Source organism: Rhinoderma darwinii, chromosome 5 (genome assembly GCF_050947455.1).
Source record: "Rhinoderma darwinii isolate aRhiDar2 chromosome 5, aRhiDar2.hap1, whole genome shotgun sequence".
Classification (NCBI taxonomy): domain Eukaryota; kingdom Metazoa; phylum Chordata; class Amphibia; order Anura; family Rhinodermatidae; genus Rhinoderma; species Rhinoderma darwinii.
Window position 1 is genome coordinate 122,966,668 of NC_134691.1, and position 17,721 is coordinate 122,984,388.

Sequence of the window (17,721 nt, forward strand, 5' to 3'; positions counted from 1 at the left end):
GAGACGCACACCGGTGAGCTGGAGGTTCTCTCCCTTTTCTATATTCTACAAAAGGGTGAGCTTGTGGTCTGCCACCATAGAGACTTATTTGCATCAGCAGAGCAGTGTCCCAAGCAGAGTGCTAGTAGCGCTCTGCCCGAGACTTTGGCTCTGGTATTGCCCCTGATATCACTATCCATATATGGACAGTGATGTCAGGGGCTTCCCCAGAACCGAAGTACCGGAGCAGAGCCTTTGGTAGCGCTCGGTCCGAGAATTCAGCTCTGCTCCGGACATCACTATCCATATATGGACAGTGATGTCAGGAGCAGAGCAGGAGTTCCAGGCTTAGTGCTAGTAGCGTCCTGCCAAAGACTATGGCTTTGGGGTTGCCCCTGACATCACTGTCCATAAATGGCAATGCTCTGGGATTCCACTCCTAGAGGGAGCCCCAAAGGCGCTACCTACAGAGAGGGGGCTGTGTGGCACTACCAGGGAGGGGATATGTGGCACTACCTGGAAGGAGGGGCTGTGTGGCACCACCAGGGAGGTAGGGGCTGTGTGGCACCACCAGGGAGGTAGGGGCCGTGTGGCACCACCTGGGAGGAGGGGCCGTGTGGCACCACCTGGCAGGAGGGGCTGTGTGGCACTACCTGGGAGTGGGGGCTGTGTGGCACTATCTACAGTAGGCACTAAATTTATGGGAGTACACACTGGGAGGCTAACATAATTTTACTGCCGCCGTGAATTCCCCCGCAAAGGGGCCCACTAAGTCTTTGTTGCCCAAGGGCCCACATAAACTTGGAGCCAGCCCTGGGTGCAAAGGCTTCAGTCGCACCTGGGCCCTAGAGTCTGAAGGGATCAAAAAAATCTCTTTCCTATATGAGACGAGTATTATAAATAATGCATGATATTTATGGACCATCTTACAGATCTGGGGCCCAGGAACTTCAAGTTACAACTATGATCATTTGCACAAAATGCTTATCTTTTTATTTTATATACATTGTAACAATAAAAAAAAAAATGGTTGCAATAGTGTATATATCCTTTGAATAAAATAAATAATCTTCACCACATTAAGAAAACTGGAAAGATTTGCCATTGAGAGGTGAGCCTAAATAGGACCTGGAACTTTAGCCATACAAGCGGCCAACCATCTTTGCATGAAACAAACGTAGCTAAGAAGTGGCTAAAAAGAACACAGCAACTCATAAGAGGACAACTCAAAGTGCTTAAATTTAGTCGTCATTCTGTTAGAGCAGGAATGCTCTTTAATGTGTTAGATTACCAAAATAACATCCTTACTTTAATGTGATAAGCAGAGAGTACTTTTTCTACCTTTACAGTTAGTCAAAGCAAGAAATACATTCATAAGTGTTTATGTCACAGTGTTCTTGTTATGTGAAAAGCACATAAAAAGTGCATCTGAAATAATTGTATTACAAGCATACACAATCTTAAACACACATTCACAAACATGTATACTTTTATAGTACATGTACTTTACATGTGTTTTTAAAATGGTGAATAAAGATAAAATAGACAGCAATTCTATCAGTATCCATAACGCAAACAGATATAAATGTTAAAAAAAACATCAATAACAAACTGTCCTTTGGTTTAACATAGGTTTTAGCAGTGTACAGAAGGCCAGTAACAAATATTTGAATACCAAAAGGGAACTGAAAATTTTGAGCTAAGAATGCAAACTTACCGGCAGACCTGTCACCATGGCCCTTGTATATTTTATTTACATGCAAATAAAAAAAATGGGGTTCCTTAGGAGCTCAATTTTCAGTCAGGTACCGATATACTAGGAAGCAGCTATCCAGAATCAAGCATGACTGTAATAGGTGGTTGACTTCTGGGTCTGGACAAGGGCCTATTATAGTAAGACTTATTTTTGGGTGGCGCTTCCATACAGGTTTCTATACTGGAATGAATTTAAAACAAAAAAAGTGTCCTGTATGCAAACCAAATCAAATATAGCAAGGGCAACTGACATGAACCATTTAAAAGGAGTAGCACTTTTTACAATAAAATGTGAAAAATATTTTTTTTCTTATAAAATTACACTTATAATGGATTATGCAAATACTCTCTCCATAAATCTATTAAGACCATATACAAGAATAAACAATATATGTTTTATTCGGATTGTGGATCATAAGGAATATTAAGATACAGTATCTAGTGCAAATGATTGCTGACCTGCAGCATATGGGGGCTATTATTCTGAAAATTATTCACAATGATAATATTTGGCTTACTCTCATATTAGTCTCTAAATCTTGCATATCCAAGTTTATCCATTTGTGTCCAACATATGTCCTCAATCAATTCAATATCTTCTCTAGGCATATTTAACTTCCATGTGTTTATCTTTGTAGATGAAATTTCCCCTTCGTGTGGAAGATAAAATAAGTTAGTGTAACTTGCAAACATTATTTGATTTAAACTTGCAGGAGAAAGAGGAATGCCAAAAAAGCTGTATATTTTTTGAGTAGTTTCTTCAGGGAAGTTTACAATGTCCTCAAATTTAATCAAAAGGTAACTTTTTGATTGTAAATCATTATTTATTCTAATAGCTGCTGCAGTATTGGCAAGCCATACATGGGAAAGTTTTGTCAGGGCATGTGATTCAGAATTAGCAAGCTCTTCTTTTAATGAATCATATTCCAGTGCATAGCCAGCCTTTGACCTACATTTCTGCTTTTCTTCATCTTTGAACATGGTTGATAAACGCTGGTCAACATTCCTCAAGGAGAACAGACTTGGATTGCTTTTATACAAGATTGAATAAACCCAGGCACGTGGATCTCTTACAATAAATAGTGCCCTTAACTGAGCTCCAATTATTCTTTCAATGAATGGAAGCTTTAAAGTCCAGCTCCCGCTGCTTAAACCAAGCACTGGCTGGGCTTTTGGAAACAATGCTAGATGTTTGCGAAGTTGTCTAACATAGTCAGCATCTCTGTCATAATATCCTTTGTATCTAGTTCTTTGCTCTGAAAATTGGTCTCTTCTCGTATATCGTCTTGTTTTATCCTTGTTGATTGTTAAATGATGAAAAAGCCTAGGCCTTACAGGTTCATGTAAATCAATATTCTGTAAGTGAAGTTTTGGGTTCTGAAGCAATGATTGAAGCCAACCTTGAATTAGTTGAAAATGTCCATCCTCAACATCAGAACTAGTCCATTCACAGGGATCCACAAATGTATCAATTTTGTATTCGGCTTCTGGAATATCAATGTAAGCTGTAGGAACCTTAATATAAACAAAATCTGAACTGTTGAAAAAGATTTGCTTTAAAATATCAGCTCCTGAACCTGGTAGAGATGTGATTACAACAGTAGGCAGATCAGAATGAAGTTCACCTTTCTTAATGCCCTCTGTATCTGCGTCCTCACTACTCCACTTTGAACAAATAGGTTGAGTACATGCTGTCCATACATCTACTAATTCAAAAACCCACAGTGTTATAATCAATACTAAGATCCAACGCATCAACTTACCAAAGGAAATATAGAATCTCCAATGAAATGCTAAAAATCCCAAGCTTGCACACAATATTAAGCCTATAATCAAATTGACTTTGAGCCCAAAGTGAAATATATTCATACTAATTAATTTTGTTGTTTCCTTAATATTTGCAGTGCCCAAGCCAAATCGAACTAGTCTGTTCTTGTCTTCTAACTTTGCATATCCTCCAAAGCCAAGAAACTTAAATCTGACCTCAAGATCATTATAGTCTGTTACTATAGACACTATTTTTTCTGTATTATTGACTTTTACAGATATTTTAACACCATAGCTGTTATTGTCTAGGAATTTCAGATCTGACACATTAACATATGGTCCATTAAATACATAAGCGATCCTTGATATTTTTTGGTTTAATTGAAAGGTAACATTTACAAATTGTGTCCAGCGCTTTTTGAATTCTGCTGTCTGCTCAGCTTCCTGTATCTTACCTGCTGGACTATTACCATTTTGGTCTATCCAAATCATTTTGTAATGTGCATCCCATATATCCATCATAGCACCATTAAATTTATTAAGAAACCTAAATGGAACATATTTAAAATCGATATCTAGATTATGAAAAAAGGCACTGACTACAGACAGTGGAGAATCTTCATGTTTTTCAATATGATCCACCACAAGTAGTGTCTGGTAATTTAAAAGAAGCAAGCAACGGTAAACACTTTTTAACTTCATGGAAGACGAATAGGCAGACACTGCTTCTCCACTTAAAAACATTGTCTCCCCTTGTTGACTTGCTGTGACAACTTCACCAGCTGCATTTCCGGATTCATTTGTTGTCCATTTTAGCCACTGAGAGCATTCACCAAGTTGTCCTTCCCATGGTTTATTGCACTGACTTGTAGGAGAAGGAGCAAAAACTAAAATATTATTTAGATGACTTAATTTGGGTCCATAAAGAGCCTCTGAAACAAAAACTTGTCCATTAGGTGCAAATGTGAAAGAATTTTGATCAGGGTGTTCATGACCAGGGTTGAAACTTCTCCACCCTTCTATCCAGGAATATGGCTGAAAGTGAACAATATCATAGACTGCTCGACCACCAAGCTTTCCTGACTTAAATGAAAGAAATGTATTAGTTTGAGTATTAGGTAAGCCAGCACCATATGTTACAACTCCCCAATTAGGAAACACGTGCATTTTTGGTGTGCCGTGATCAACTGGAGGATGGGCGGTAAGTTCGGGATCATACCACAAATATTCTGTATGAAGTGTGCTCCATCTCTGAGCTGCAGATTGTACCATTGCCCCATCTTTTGGTCTGTGTTTTCTGATCTGACTGGCCAACCAGTTTCCAGCTCCATTCTTCAAAATAAATGTATCCAGAAATACTAACTGACTTTCTGGTCCATAAAACCAATTGTAATTAGAATCTGCAATTCCAACGGTTCTCTGATAACCTGGCAACAAAGTAGAATAGTAAAACCAGAAGTGCATTCTCAGCCAGTTGCTATCAAAATGATTCATACCAAAATGGCGTTTTGCTAAGAAAACATATTGTGTAATTGATTTTGCTGTATAGCTACCATATGCAACTCCTTCATCGAGAGATCCATCCACAACATGATTCAGTAGGAACATTGTTTTTTCCATCACATCAACAACAGTTTGTTTCCACATATTAGCTTGTTTTGACTTGTGCTCTTCTACTACTAATGCTCCTGTAAGCAGTGCAAGCATATTAGTAGTTTGGTGGTTGTGGAGGAATTGTTTTCCCCATGCACGGACTTTGGAAAATGTATACATTTCATCACTAACAGTGTCAATTTTCTCCAAATACTTCTGCCTTCTATCACTGTCAAGAAGCCGGTATAAAAAGTCAAAAGCTGTGGCGAAACCTGTCAAAGAGTGTGCAAGTGGTACCTCATCACCAGGTGCATTTTGAACCAGCCAGTCTTTGTAATTGACCATTCTGTCCATATATTCCAGTGCAAAAGTGAATGCAGGTTTATCATCTGGAAACAACAGACAATATAAAGCCAATGGTGGCAAATTATTCCCATAAATCTCATTCCATTTAGCTGCAAAGTCAGCATGCTTTAGAGGGGGCAAGAAGTAAGATGGATTAGCCAGCATCTTGTTAACTGCATTTCTAATCGCTCTAAATAAATGTACATGAGTGGTGTGGGACTTTTGTCTTAGCCCTTGAACATCTGCACTATCAAAATATAATTTTGGATGTAATGGATTGTTTTTCTGTTTAAAACCAGCAGTAACATTAAATAATGTGTTATATGGCGTGATATCAGCTTTCAGAGCCATCCAATCATCAGTATAATTGCTACAAAAGACGGAGGACAGGAAAATAAAAAACACTACATTTACAGAGTGTCCTACAACATTTGGAGCCATGTTCCATTTGGCTTTTACTCAATGACACATGTCTTTCATTTTTCTTCTACTGTTTTAGGTAATGCTTGGACTCTTTGGATATTTGGATGCTTGCTTCTAAAAATATTAGTACATTTATATCAGAGACTTTGCACATGTAGGATATCTTGGTTGTACATTACAATATCCAATTGAATATTTTCTTTTGAGCTTAATAATTATGTTTGTAATACTAGAATACAATAAGACACATACATGGTGCAAGTTAGAGATTTAAGAAAGTCAGTGATTGCTATGGATACTTTGTTATACACGGGAGCCATACAATAGTAACATACTGGGTCTTTGTGAAGTGTATACATACTTGCTAACTGTTGAGCACAACTGCCGCATTTGCTTATTGTTTTAGGAGTTATGTCTTGAGTGATTCCCAAAAAAGCATATGTGAAAAGGTTGTGGTTTTTTTCTGTGCCATCAATTAATTTTTAGGTTGTCCGCAATTAAAAAGCCTGACACAAAATTTGCCTTGTTATATTAGCCAAATATTGTTATTATTTGCTGTTTGTCTTTATGTTTTTGAAGTAGAGATAATCTCAGAAATTCAACATCTGCCTTTTCAGATATTTCTGTTTCCATTTCCCATCTTCAGCTGTGTAAGGCTTGGATATCCTGAGAAGAGAAACAAAGTCTCATGACAGTATGCCAAAACATTATTAAATTCACATGATCTAAAAGTAAAATATTTCACTTTAGTTTAATAGTTATTATGATTCAATCATCTTTATATACTACTTATACATGATTTTGGACTGATTAATGTAATAATACCGTAACAGGGTTCTCAGCTTTTCTGGTTTCTTTGCATGCACAGATTTGATAAAGTATATCTATTTAAACATTTTAGTTGTAGTCCAAATGTCTGTGCTGTTTACTCTTATAATATGTATTTATAGAAGTGGGAGCTCCCGGTCTAAATCCACTGCTTACCTGATCACAAAAAAAATGTGTTGTTATTAGTGATGTCTATATACCTAACCAGCCTGCTACAGGGAAAATGAGTTGACTGCACGGTGTTCCCCCAGTAATTCCAGCAAAATCACTGGGGGGTGGGTAGATAAGCCTGACATGTAGCAATGCAAAAACAGAGCTCAACCCACATAAAGATACACTATATGAACAAAAGTAATGGGACAACAACAGGAATTTTTGTGACATCCAATTCTAAATCCATAGGCATTGAAATGTAGTTGCCGCTAAAACAGCTTCTACTCTTTTTGGAAAGCTTTCCACAAGGTTTTGGAGTGACTGTGGTAATTTTTGCCCATTCATCCAGAAAAGCATTTGTGAGGTCAGGCACATATTGGACAAGAGGACCTGGCTTGCAATCTCCATTCTAGTTCATCCCAAAGGTGTTTGATGGGGAGGAGGGCAGGGCTCTCTGTGGGCCAGCCAAGTTCTTCCACACCAAACTCACCCAACCATGCCTTTATCGACTTTGCTTTGCGCACTGGGGCACGGTCACGCTGAAACAGAAAAGGGCCTTCTCAAAGGCGTAACTAGGGCTTTAGCACAAGGGGGGGGGCGTAAAATATATCTGAGTGGGCCCCAACCCAGTAGGCCCCAACCCAGTGGGCCCCCCCCCCCCCAACGCATGTAACACACAGAATGAAGCTGCTACTGATAACTTCTAAGGCTTCGTTCACATCTGCGTCAGGGTTCCATCAGATCTTTCCGTCAGGGGGACCCATGAATGGAAACCAAACAGAAACCAAAACAGAAACCAAACAGAAAGCATAGCTTTTCATTTGCATTACCATTGATTTCAATGGTAATGCTTCTGTTGCTAATGGTTTCCGTTTGTCTCCGGTCCGTGAGGTTTCAGTTTTTTCGGCGAATCCATAGCGTAGTTGAAATCAATGGTAATGCAAACGGAAAGCTATGGTTTCTATGTGGTTTCCGCTCATGGGTTCCCCTGACGGAAAGGTCTGACGGAACCCCGACGCAGATGTGAACGAAGCCTAAATGCATAACTTAGATGTGAACGATAACAGGTGGATCCTAGGTATTAGAGACACACAGAACCTACTGACACTGTAACCGTCAGTCCCGCCGGCCTTGACGGATTCAGGTCTCTGCGCTAGATACAGCTGCTCTGTATACAGGACACAAAGCAGCTGTATCTCAAAAAGTTAAAATAATTTTTAATAAAAGCTAATCAGAAATTTGCACCACATACATACACATATATATATATATATATATATATATATATATATATATATATATATATATATATATATCTCTATATATATATATATTAATTAGATATATAGCCCCATCATCCCAGTATATAACTCCCATCATCCCTGTATATACCAGAAATTATTCCTGTATATACCAGCCATCATCACTGTATATAACCCCCATCCTCCTTGTATATACCAGCCTGGCTGGTATATACAGGAATGACGGTGGTTACATACAGTAATGATGGCTGATATATACAGGGATGATGGGGGTTTTATACAGAGATGATGTTGGTTATATACATTGATGATGCCTGGTCCAGGCATCATCCCCGTATATAACAAACCTTATTCCAGTATATACCATCCATCATCCCTGAATATAACCCCTATCATCCCTGTATATACCAGCCTGGCTGGTACATACCGGGATGATGGAGGTTATATATAGGGATGATGTCTGGTATATACAGTAACAGGGATGATGGTTGGTATATACAGGGGTAATGGTGGTTATATACAGGGATGATAGGGGTTGCATACAGAGATGATGAGGGTTGTATACATGGATGATGCCTGGTCCAGCCATCATCACTGTATATATAACCCCCATCATCCCCGTATATAACCCCCATCATCCCTGTATATACCAACCATAATCACTGTATACAACCCCATATCATCCTTGTATATACACAAGCCTGGCTGGTATATACAGGAATAATGGTGGTTATATACAGGAATGTTGGCTGGCATATATAGGGATGATTGTGGTTATATACAGGGATGATGGCTGGTATACACAGGAATGATGGGGGCTATATTAAAGGGATGATGGAGGTTTTATACATAAATGATGGGGGTTATATACAGGGATGATAGTGGTTATATACAGGGATAATGACTGGTATATGCAGGGACGATGACTGGTATATACAGGGACGATGACTGGTATATACAGGGACGATGGGGGTTATATACATGGATGATGCCTGGTCCAGCCATCATCACTGTATATAACCCCCATCATCCCTGTATATACCAACCTGGCTGGTTATATACATGAATGATGGCTGGCATATACTGGGATGATGGTTGTTATATACAGGGATGATGGGTAGTCCAACCATCATCCCTGTATTAACCTCCATCACCCCTGTATATACTAGCTTTATCCCTGTATATAAACCCTAACTATATAACTTTATCCATTTGGGAGGGGTGCTTACTCACCCTCTCCTGACACGCAGGCTCCTTCTGCTCCTGCCGGGCAGCATCAGAAGTGTGCTCTAGCAGACGTGGCTAGCGTGCGGCACGTCTTCTAGATTGAATAACACTGTAGCGTGGCTGCGCCGGTCATGGTGGTGGCGGCGGAGCAGAGGGCCCCACCATCTCAGGGGGCCCGGGGCCACCACACCCCTGCCCCTGCTAGCTATGCCACTGGGCCTTCTCCAAACTGTTGCCACAAATTTGGAAGCATTCAATTCCCTTCACTGGATCTTAGGGGCATAGGACAACCCATGAAAAACGTCCATGTAGCATTATCCCTCCTCCAAACTTTACATTTGGCACAATGTAGTCAGGTAGGTAACGTTCTCCTAGCATTTGCCAAACTCAACCATTAGACTGTCAGATAGAGAAGTGTGATTAGTAATTCCATAAAACAAGTTTCCTCTGTTCCAGAGTTCAGTGGCAACATGCTTTGCACCACTCCATCGGAAGCTTGACATTGTGCTTGGTGATGTAAGACATGCATGCATCTGTTCGGCCATGGAAACCCATGCCATGGAGCTCCCGATGCATAGTTTTTGTGCAGATGTTAATGGCAGAGGAGGTTTGGATCCCTGCAGTTAATGAGTTAGCAGGGCGTTGGTGACTCTTATGCACTATGCGCCTCAGCACTCGGTTACCCAACTCTAACTTTACGTGGTCTGCCATTAAGTGGCTTAGAGGCTGTGATTCTTAAGTGCTTGATTGTTGAATATCTGGTATGGAAGAAATTTCACAAACTGACTTGTTGCAACAGTGGCATCCTATTACACAGTACCATGCTCGAATTCAGTGAGCTCTTTAGAACAACCCATTCTTTTACAAATGTTTGTCAAGACAGACTGCATAGCTAGGTGCTTGATTTTATACACCTGTGGCAATGGGACTGAACAAAGAAACCTGAATTCAATGATTAAGGGGTGTGTCCCAGTACTTTTGTCCATATAGTGTATATTATGAAAAAATCAGCACAAAATATGAACCTAAAAAGCTAAATGTTCAAATTCGGAATTACAGTTAATATGCATAATTTTCTTGAGGACAAGGCTGCCAGTAAGGGGAGCAAATGGAAGATTAATTTATACAGCTCTCAATAAACTTAATGAACCTGTATCAATTCATATTTGGTTCACTAGTCCTAGTGCTCTGTACAAAGGAAATGTAAGTATTTAAAAAATAAATCTGTACATTTTAAAAACTCTAGATCTTATTATTCCGAGATAATTTTTAAAGGAACATAAGGATTTACAGACTATTACAAAAAAATTATCAAGCAAGCACCCCATTTACATTACAATTCAAGCAATTGAGCAGAGCTGGCTATTGTCACTGTGTAACCACGATGACCTCAAAGTTCATGCAAATGCATTTACAAAATAGAATATATTTGTCGGTCATAAAACTGTAACATTTCCAGAAATCCTTCATTAATACAAATTTAACACGGCTATTTCTCAAAGCACAAGGGGGTCCTTTAGTTACGGTTTACCGAATTAGTCAACAATTGTTAAAATCCACATATTAGGCCAAATGTCTAAAGTTCTACAACTTTTATAAAGAAAATAACCATAAAATGTTCTGCCAAACTTGCCATGGCAAAATATTCCATTACAGTGTAGGGGTGATACATGACATCGGCAATATAACCATACATGAACATTTCTATTTTCTAAGAGTACCAGTAGTTACTTTATTAAATAATGGACTTATACAATTCCGTTATTTACAATAGTTGGCTGCATAAAACATTTTCTGATAAAAACAAATTATAAAAAGATACATACAGATTTACTTTCTTTAGAAGCCTAATATTTAGGTTAAAAGTGCATTTGTAGAAGAACCTAAAGGTGTTGGCAAAACAAATACTGCACATGTTAAAATTGCCTTAATCCAGTACCTAACTTAAAAATTCCATGAAATGTGGCTTGTTACCAAAAGGAGCTTCAAAAATGAGTTTTTAATAAAAAATGTTTGCTGGTATATATTTTCACAAGAGCAGATAGCAAGGGAGAGCAGTGCAAGCAGATTATATTTATGTGCAAAACAGTAGCTGAGGCTAGCAGCACACCCAGACAAAGGCAACTGTATGCCTATATTACATAGTTGCATATGTTTGTCATTGATCCCTATAAAAAAACAAAATAAATGGCAGAGTAAGGCTATGTTCACACGGGGTCTTTTGCCGAGTTTTTTGACGCGGAAACCGCGTCGCAAAACTCGGCAGAAACGGCCCGAGAACGCCTCCCATTGATTTCAATGGGAGGCGTCGGCGTCTTTTTCCCGCGAGCAGTAAAACTGCCTCGCGGGAAAAAGAAGCGACATGCCCTATCTTCAGGCGCTTCCGCCTCCGACCTCCCATTGACTTCAATGGGAGGCAGGAGAAAGCGTGTTTTATGCCCGCGGCGCTCAATGGCCGCGGGCGAAAAACGGCGCGATAATTGCTGTTCACACGGAGTATTTTGGGGGAGGAATATCTGCCTCAAAATTCCGTTTGGAACTTTGAGGCAGATATTCCTCCCCCAAAATACTCCGTGTGAACATATAAATGTTTTTCTGCATACGGTTGAACTAAAAAGCATAGTCGACTTTATAACAGTTGAGGTAACTGTGTCACAATAAAGTGGAGAATACATTTTTCCGATGTATACACCGAATGTGCATCACAGATGTATTGGGAAACTAGCATGAGATAAGCATGGGACATGTTAGAGGAGCTTGTTATAGTCCTTACATTAAATAAGTTTACATATTGAAGGGTTTGAATATTTAGACAACCTTTGGGCAAACCGTGGGCGCAAACATTTTTGTTATACTTATTCTGTATTACCTCTTTAACGATAGAATGGAGGCTGCCGGGAAGAGATAGAGTAGAGAAACACCCATAAAGATATAGAGGCTAATCATTGGCAAAAGGTAAATCAGAGCATACTTAGAACATTTGCGTGAAAAAAATGATTTCGTGAAAAACAGAAATGTGTCCTCTCAAAACCACTCAAACATGTTAAGGAAATATTTAATAAACGCTATAAAAGTCACGCTACTATTACACATTTAAAATATGTCAATGATTTCTATGGCTAGGGACCCTTAGCAAACTTTGACCATGCATTGCAGGTCACACATACGTAGAAGAAGAATTGTTGTGGCCTTTTTCCACGTGACTTCAATTGGAAAACACTAGATTAACAGAAATACACATGTGAATACTGCATATTCATCTCCACACTTGTGGTTTTAAATAGAAAAAAATCTGTTTATCTATCATTATTTATATCCCACCAACATATTCTGCAGATAGATATATATATATATATCTATATATAGATTGTAATCATCTGCATCAGTTCTAAAATTATATTTTTTTTGCTAATTTGCAACTCTGTAATGCTAGGAAATCTGATATCTGTAAGTAATTCTACATGTACCCTTTAGAAAAAAAATCACATGCCAGATTAATTTAATTCATACAGTAGATGGAAATGGATTCCAGCTTGTAGTTCAATTAAGAGCATGCTAATGAAAATTAAATGAGCAACAGTGGTGATGACTAATGTGTATACCAGGGAGAGTAAAATTACTCAATAATTTTTTTTACCCCAGATTCACACAATAGTTCCAAGGATGTTGATAATCAACTTGTTTTTATATGTTGTATATTGGAGTGAAAATAAAATTATCGCAAAGAAATCCAATGCATATAGAATGAAAAAATAAAGCAACTTTGCAAAAAGCCTTTGAAAAAAAATCTCCTACCATTTTGTGTCTGCTCATATGCAAACCTGTGTTTCCATGATTACAGACTACAAACAAACCCTGCGTAGTCTGATCCTGCAGGAATACTACAGTCCATTCCATCTGTCCTCTATTTCTTTATAACCTTTTAAATGTATGTTAGCAAGAAGTAGGGTAAAGGTGAAAGGGAGTATAACTGCAGGATCAGTCAACACAGGGTTTTTGTGTTTTAGTCTAAAAATGAAGACACATAGGTATGCATAGGAGCTGTAGACACAAAATGGTAGGAGACGGTTTGCAAAGTTGCCTCATTTTCTGATTCTAGGTACATTGAAGAATTGAAGAAATTGTTGCAAAGCTGTTCATACCTTTTAAGAGAAAACTCTATACACTGATACACTATGACAAAACTGATACACATTTATATAGTCACTTTTTCTACCCTTTTTCCTACCCTTTTCAGTGCAACTCATTTATTAGCATTTTCTACTACTTTTGATGCTCGGCCTGCCGTTTTTAGCCTATTCCAGATTCCTAGAACAAGAAGCAACCATGTGTAAACAATGCTATAGAGGGATTTAGGGCAAGTCCAATCGGAGCAGCCCTGACCCGGTCGTGACACAGCCAACAACCACGCTGGCACCATGTTTGGCATGGCTGTCAAATAGCCGGCTAATGGCCACCCGTTACTGCGAGTAAAACGTCTCTTTACCTGCAAAGTTGTGCATCCATTAATGAATACACTCTTTATGGCCGAGCGATTTTGCAGGTAAAGCGCTGTTTTACCCAAAATAATGCATGGCCATTTACGGGCTATTTGACAACCAGAGCCGCTTCAGTTAGACTTAGACCTTAAAAAATAACCAGAATCTAGGTGGGTAGGTTTTTAGCTTAAATAAGTTCCCCTCTACCCTCATTGAACCATAAGATAGAGAAGCTAGGTGTCAATCAATAAAGATGGCCAAAAAGGACCACGAATAACAGGTTACACTTTTTAACCTTATGAACATTGCATGCTACAAAACAGAAGTGAAAAGGATTGCATTATACCAATGACTTTCACATCATTAACGCAATCTGTCAAGAAAGCATTAGAGCAGCTTTATTATTACTGTCTTAAATTTAAAAAGTATAAAATTGGACGAGACAGGCAGAAACTCCAAATTTATCACAGGGACACATGCGGTGTAATCTATTTGGCACATCTTGCTGGACACTTTTCTCTTCCTTACGCCACCTCTTAGTTGGCTTACTTTGCCATTTCTTGGCACAAAATTAGGGATGTCACAATACCAGAATTTGGACCGATACTTCGTGTAGTATTGCGATTTCGATACAAAAACGATACTTTTGCCAACAATAATTTAAAAAAATAATTTCTTCCGTTTTCTGATGTGGGGCGAGTGTTATGATGAATTTTGAACCTCCACGTGCCTCACATTAATAGTAATTAACCCCATCATGTTCCTCAGTCATAATGGACAACATTGGGTTAATGTGTGAGCTATATGATGGGGTAAGTTACTATTAATGTGAGGCACATGGAGGTTCAAAATTCATAATACCTCGTGCCTCACATTAATAAGTGAAAGAAAACGGTTTTTATTTAATTCTATAACAGCGTAAACATGAATGACGCTATAAATGTTATTACGGTCGCGACGATACCGAATAGGTGTATATTTTATGTATCGAGACATATTTTAATGTTTATTTTTACTTTTTATTTTTAAACTGTAATGTACTGGCATATAGCTATATGCCAGTACATTAGCCTGTGTACTGATAGTACACAGGCAGTTGTTAAGGCATACCTAAAGTATGCCCTAACAACAGGAAATATGGTCAGACAGCCCTGGGGTCCTTTAATGGACCCTGGGCTGTCTGCCCATATATGGTGTGGCTCTCGATCGTGTCACAGGAATTCCCTGTGATGCGATCCAAAGGGCATCACCCATTTTCCTCTGCATGCTGCAGTCAGCTTTGATCGCAGCATTCAGGGGAATAGCGGCAGAGATGTGAAGTTTCTCTCATCTCCGCCGTTACAGCAGGACTGTGGCTGTGTAATACAGCCATTGCCCCACTCCTGACAATAAGTGTGCGCGCAGTCAGAATGAGGTGATGTGGCCAGCGCTGCACCAATGAGCGGCGGGGCAGCACCGAAGACAGAATGTGAGGGGTGTTTTTCAGTGCGCCCGCCATGTTCTGTCTTCAGTGCCGGCAATCATTAGTGCAGCGCTGGTCGCATCACCTCATGATGACTGCGCGCACTTGTTGTCAGGACTCAGGAGAAGGGCAATGGCTGTGTTACACAGCCGTAGCCCCGCTCTCATACATTCATGTGTTACTATAGTAAGCGGCCGCACAGCTTATTATCGAAATACATGAAATAACGTTATCGAACCGCTTGAGGGTGCACGGTATCAAAACAGTATCGAAGTTTCAATGCATCCCTAGTGATGCAAAATATTGGTGTAGTCATTAATAAATCTGGTACATTGTACGACTCTTAGCCACACCTCCTTTTTTTTATTTTTATACGCTGTCTAGTGAGGAGCAAAAAGTTTCTAAAAAAAAACATTTAAAAATCTGGCGCACAAAATGTAAGGCATTTTTGTGGCGCAATTTAAGCCAGAATTCTGGCGCATTTTGCTTAGACAAATAAAAAGTGGTGCATGTTTCCTATGAACATGGTCTCCACTGGTACATCCAATGCAAAAAAGTAATGGAGCACAGCACTCACTGAATCAATGCATTTATGGATTTTTCAACTCTAGAAGCATTCCAAAACTCGATAAACACGTGTGTGGCTCTCTGCTCTTTTCTTCAGTGGCCAACATTTCCAAACATGTTTTGTGAATATCCTCCTTATTATGACGGATCTGTGACAGCTTGAATTTTGTTTTTCTGCTTCTTTGTTGGAACAGAAAAATAGAATTCACAACGCAGATGTCAACTCAGCCTAAATAAGAATCTTGTCTAACCCCTTACCGACATGCACCGTATGTGAATGGGGTTCCCGCAAACCGCAGTATAGTTATGTTGTGATGATGGCATGGGCTCAGAAGCGGGTGTCAACTGTATATTATAGCTGACATTATGTGGTAACGGCCGAGATCAAAGCTAGCTCCGATCCGGACGATTAACCTCTTAGATGCCACGATCAATACTGACTGCAGCATTAATGTTCTTTGTAGCTCATCCGCACCCTCAGGATGCGATCGCGAGGGTGTCAATGGTTGCTATGGCATCTGGAAGCCTAACAATGGCATCCAGGTCTGCTAAGTACGGAAGCTGCTTTGGTCCTGTCAGTGTAAAACGGACAGTTTTAATACATTGCATTACATAGGAAGTCAGGCAACCCCTTTAATGTCAAACAACAAACTAACAATTTATTATTGAAATAATAAACATTTTAAATCTAAACTGATCAGAATTATAACTGCTGACAATAAATACAAATTCTATCATGATTTATTTGGATCATGTCTAAAATCTCAATTACTTGCTTTCCCGCTAAATAGACTACACAAAAACTAAAGCCGGATCAAGAGTGTCTCCTAAACAGTTATACAGATCAGCACATCAGGCCAATCTATATTAACAATCAGGAGTAAGGACGCAAGATGGGGCATCATGCAGAAGTACTTCTCTTTCTTTGTGAATCCCAGATTAGTGGTGGCAGCAAGGCATAGACCTGTGTTCTCCTGCTGCTGAGAAGATTAAAGTAAGCGAGAATGCTGAGTGTGGTAGCGCACAGAGCAGTACTGAAGTTCCCAAAACTTCTATGAAGTAGTCTGGCTTTTGTACTAGGTACACCCCCACTAAACCCAGGTCATCAAAGACAATGCCCAGGTGAGACCAAATTGTGGGTTTTAAGTGATTAAATGGAGGCACCTGGGTACTAAATAGAACTTAAATGACAATAATAGTGAATGGGCCCAGAATGGAGTGTCTCCTTAGTGCCCATTTGCCATGCATTGACCCTTAAGTGCCATTCTGTTCAGTGCCTCCTTAGTGCCCCCCCCCCTGCCCTAGAATATATTATATATGTTGATCTGAGAAAGAAGCCGGTCTGGCTTTGAAACGCGTTGCCTTTTAGACAAATCCACAATAAACTATTTTAGTTTACTATTGTTGTGGGTCACTACTTTGAACGAACTAGAAACGAACACTGGGCAGTGCTAGGGAATCTATCTGATTTCCTTTACTTGTGCATCACAACTCTGGAGGCTGGTCGCCCAGATCACGACCCAGGCTGCGGCTGCAATACCACGCTAAGCTGTATTCGATGTTGTGCTCCTAGCTCAACTATATCAGGTTAGCAGAATTGATCAACCTTCTCCATAGTTTTTAGAAAAAAATCGGATGAAGCGCTATGTGCGTGGTGTGTGTTTTTATCTCTTTTGTAGCAGCCTCTGTCCCAGAAGGCACAGAAGGCTGATAAAGGGGCAATAAATCCCAAATGCGCTTCTATTTGGCACGGAATAGATGGGGAAATAAAACGGCAATGAATTGCAAATGGGCACTAAGGGGGCATTGAAGTCTGTACTAATTTGCAATTTATTTATTTAGGTTCTTCTGTTCAGTGCTGCCTTTCTGCTAAATTGCCATG

General features: G+C 39.5%; 1 protein-coding gene across 1 annotated transcript in view; it reads right to left on the minus strand.

Moving 5' to 3' along the window:
• Positions 1–2,115: 2,115 nt before the first annotated feature.
• Positions 2,116–17,721, minus strand: part of DSEL (dermatan sulfate epimerase like) — a 31,446-nt gene continuing 15,840 nt past the window's right edge. Inside the window, exon 2 of the mRNA XM_075826472.1 lies at positions 2,116–6,528. Coding sequence (XP_075682587.1) covers positions 2,260–5,880 — 3,621 coding nt within the window. The 5' untranslated portion in view covers positions 5,881–6,528 and the 3' untranslated portion in view covers positions 2,116–2,259. The remainder of the gene's footprint in view (positions 6,529–17,721) is intronic.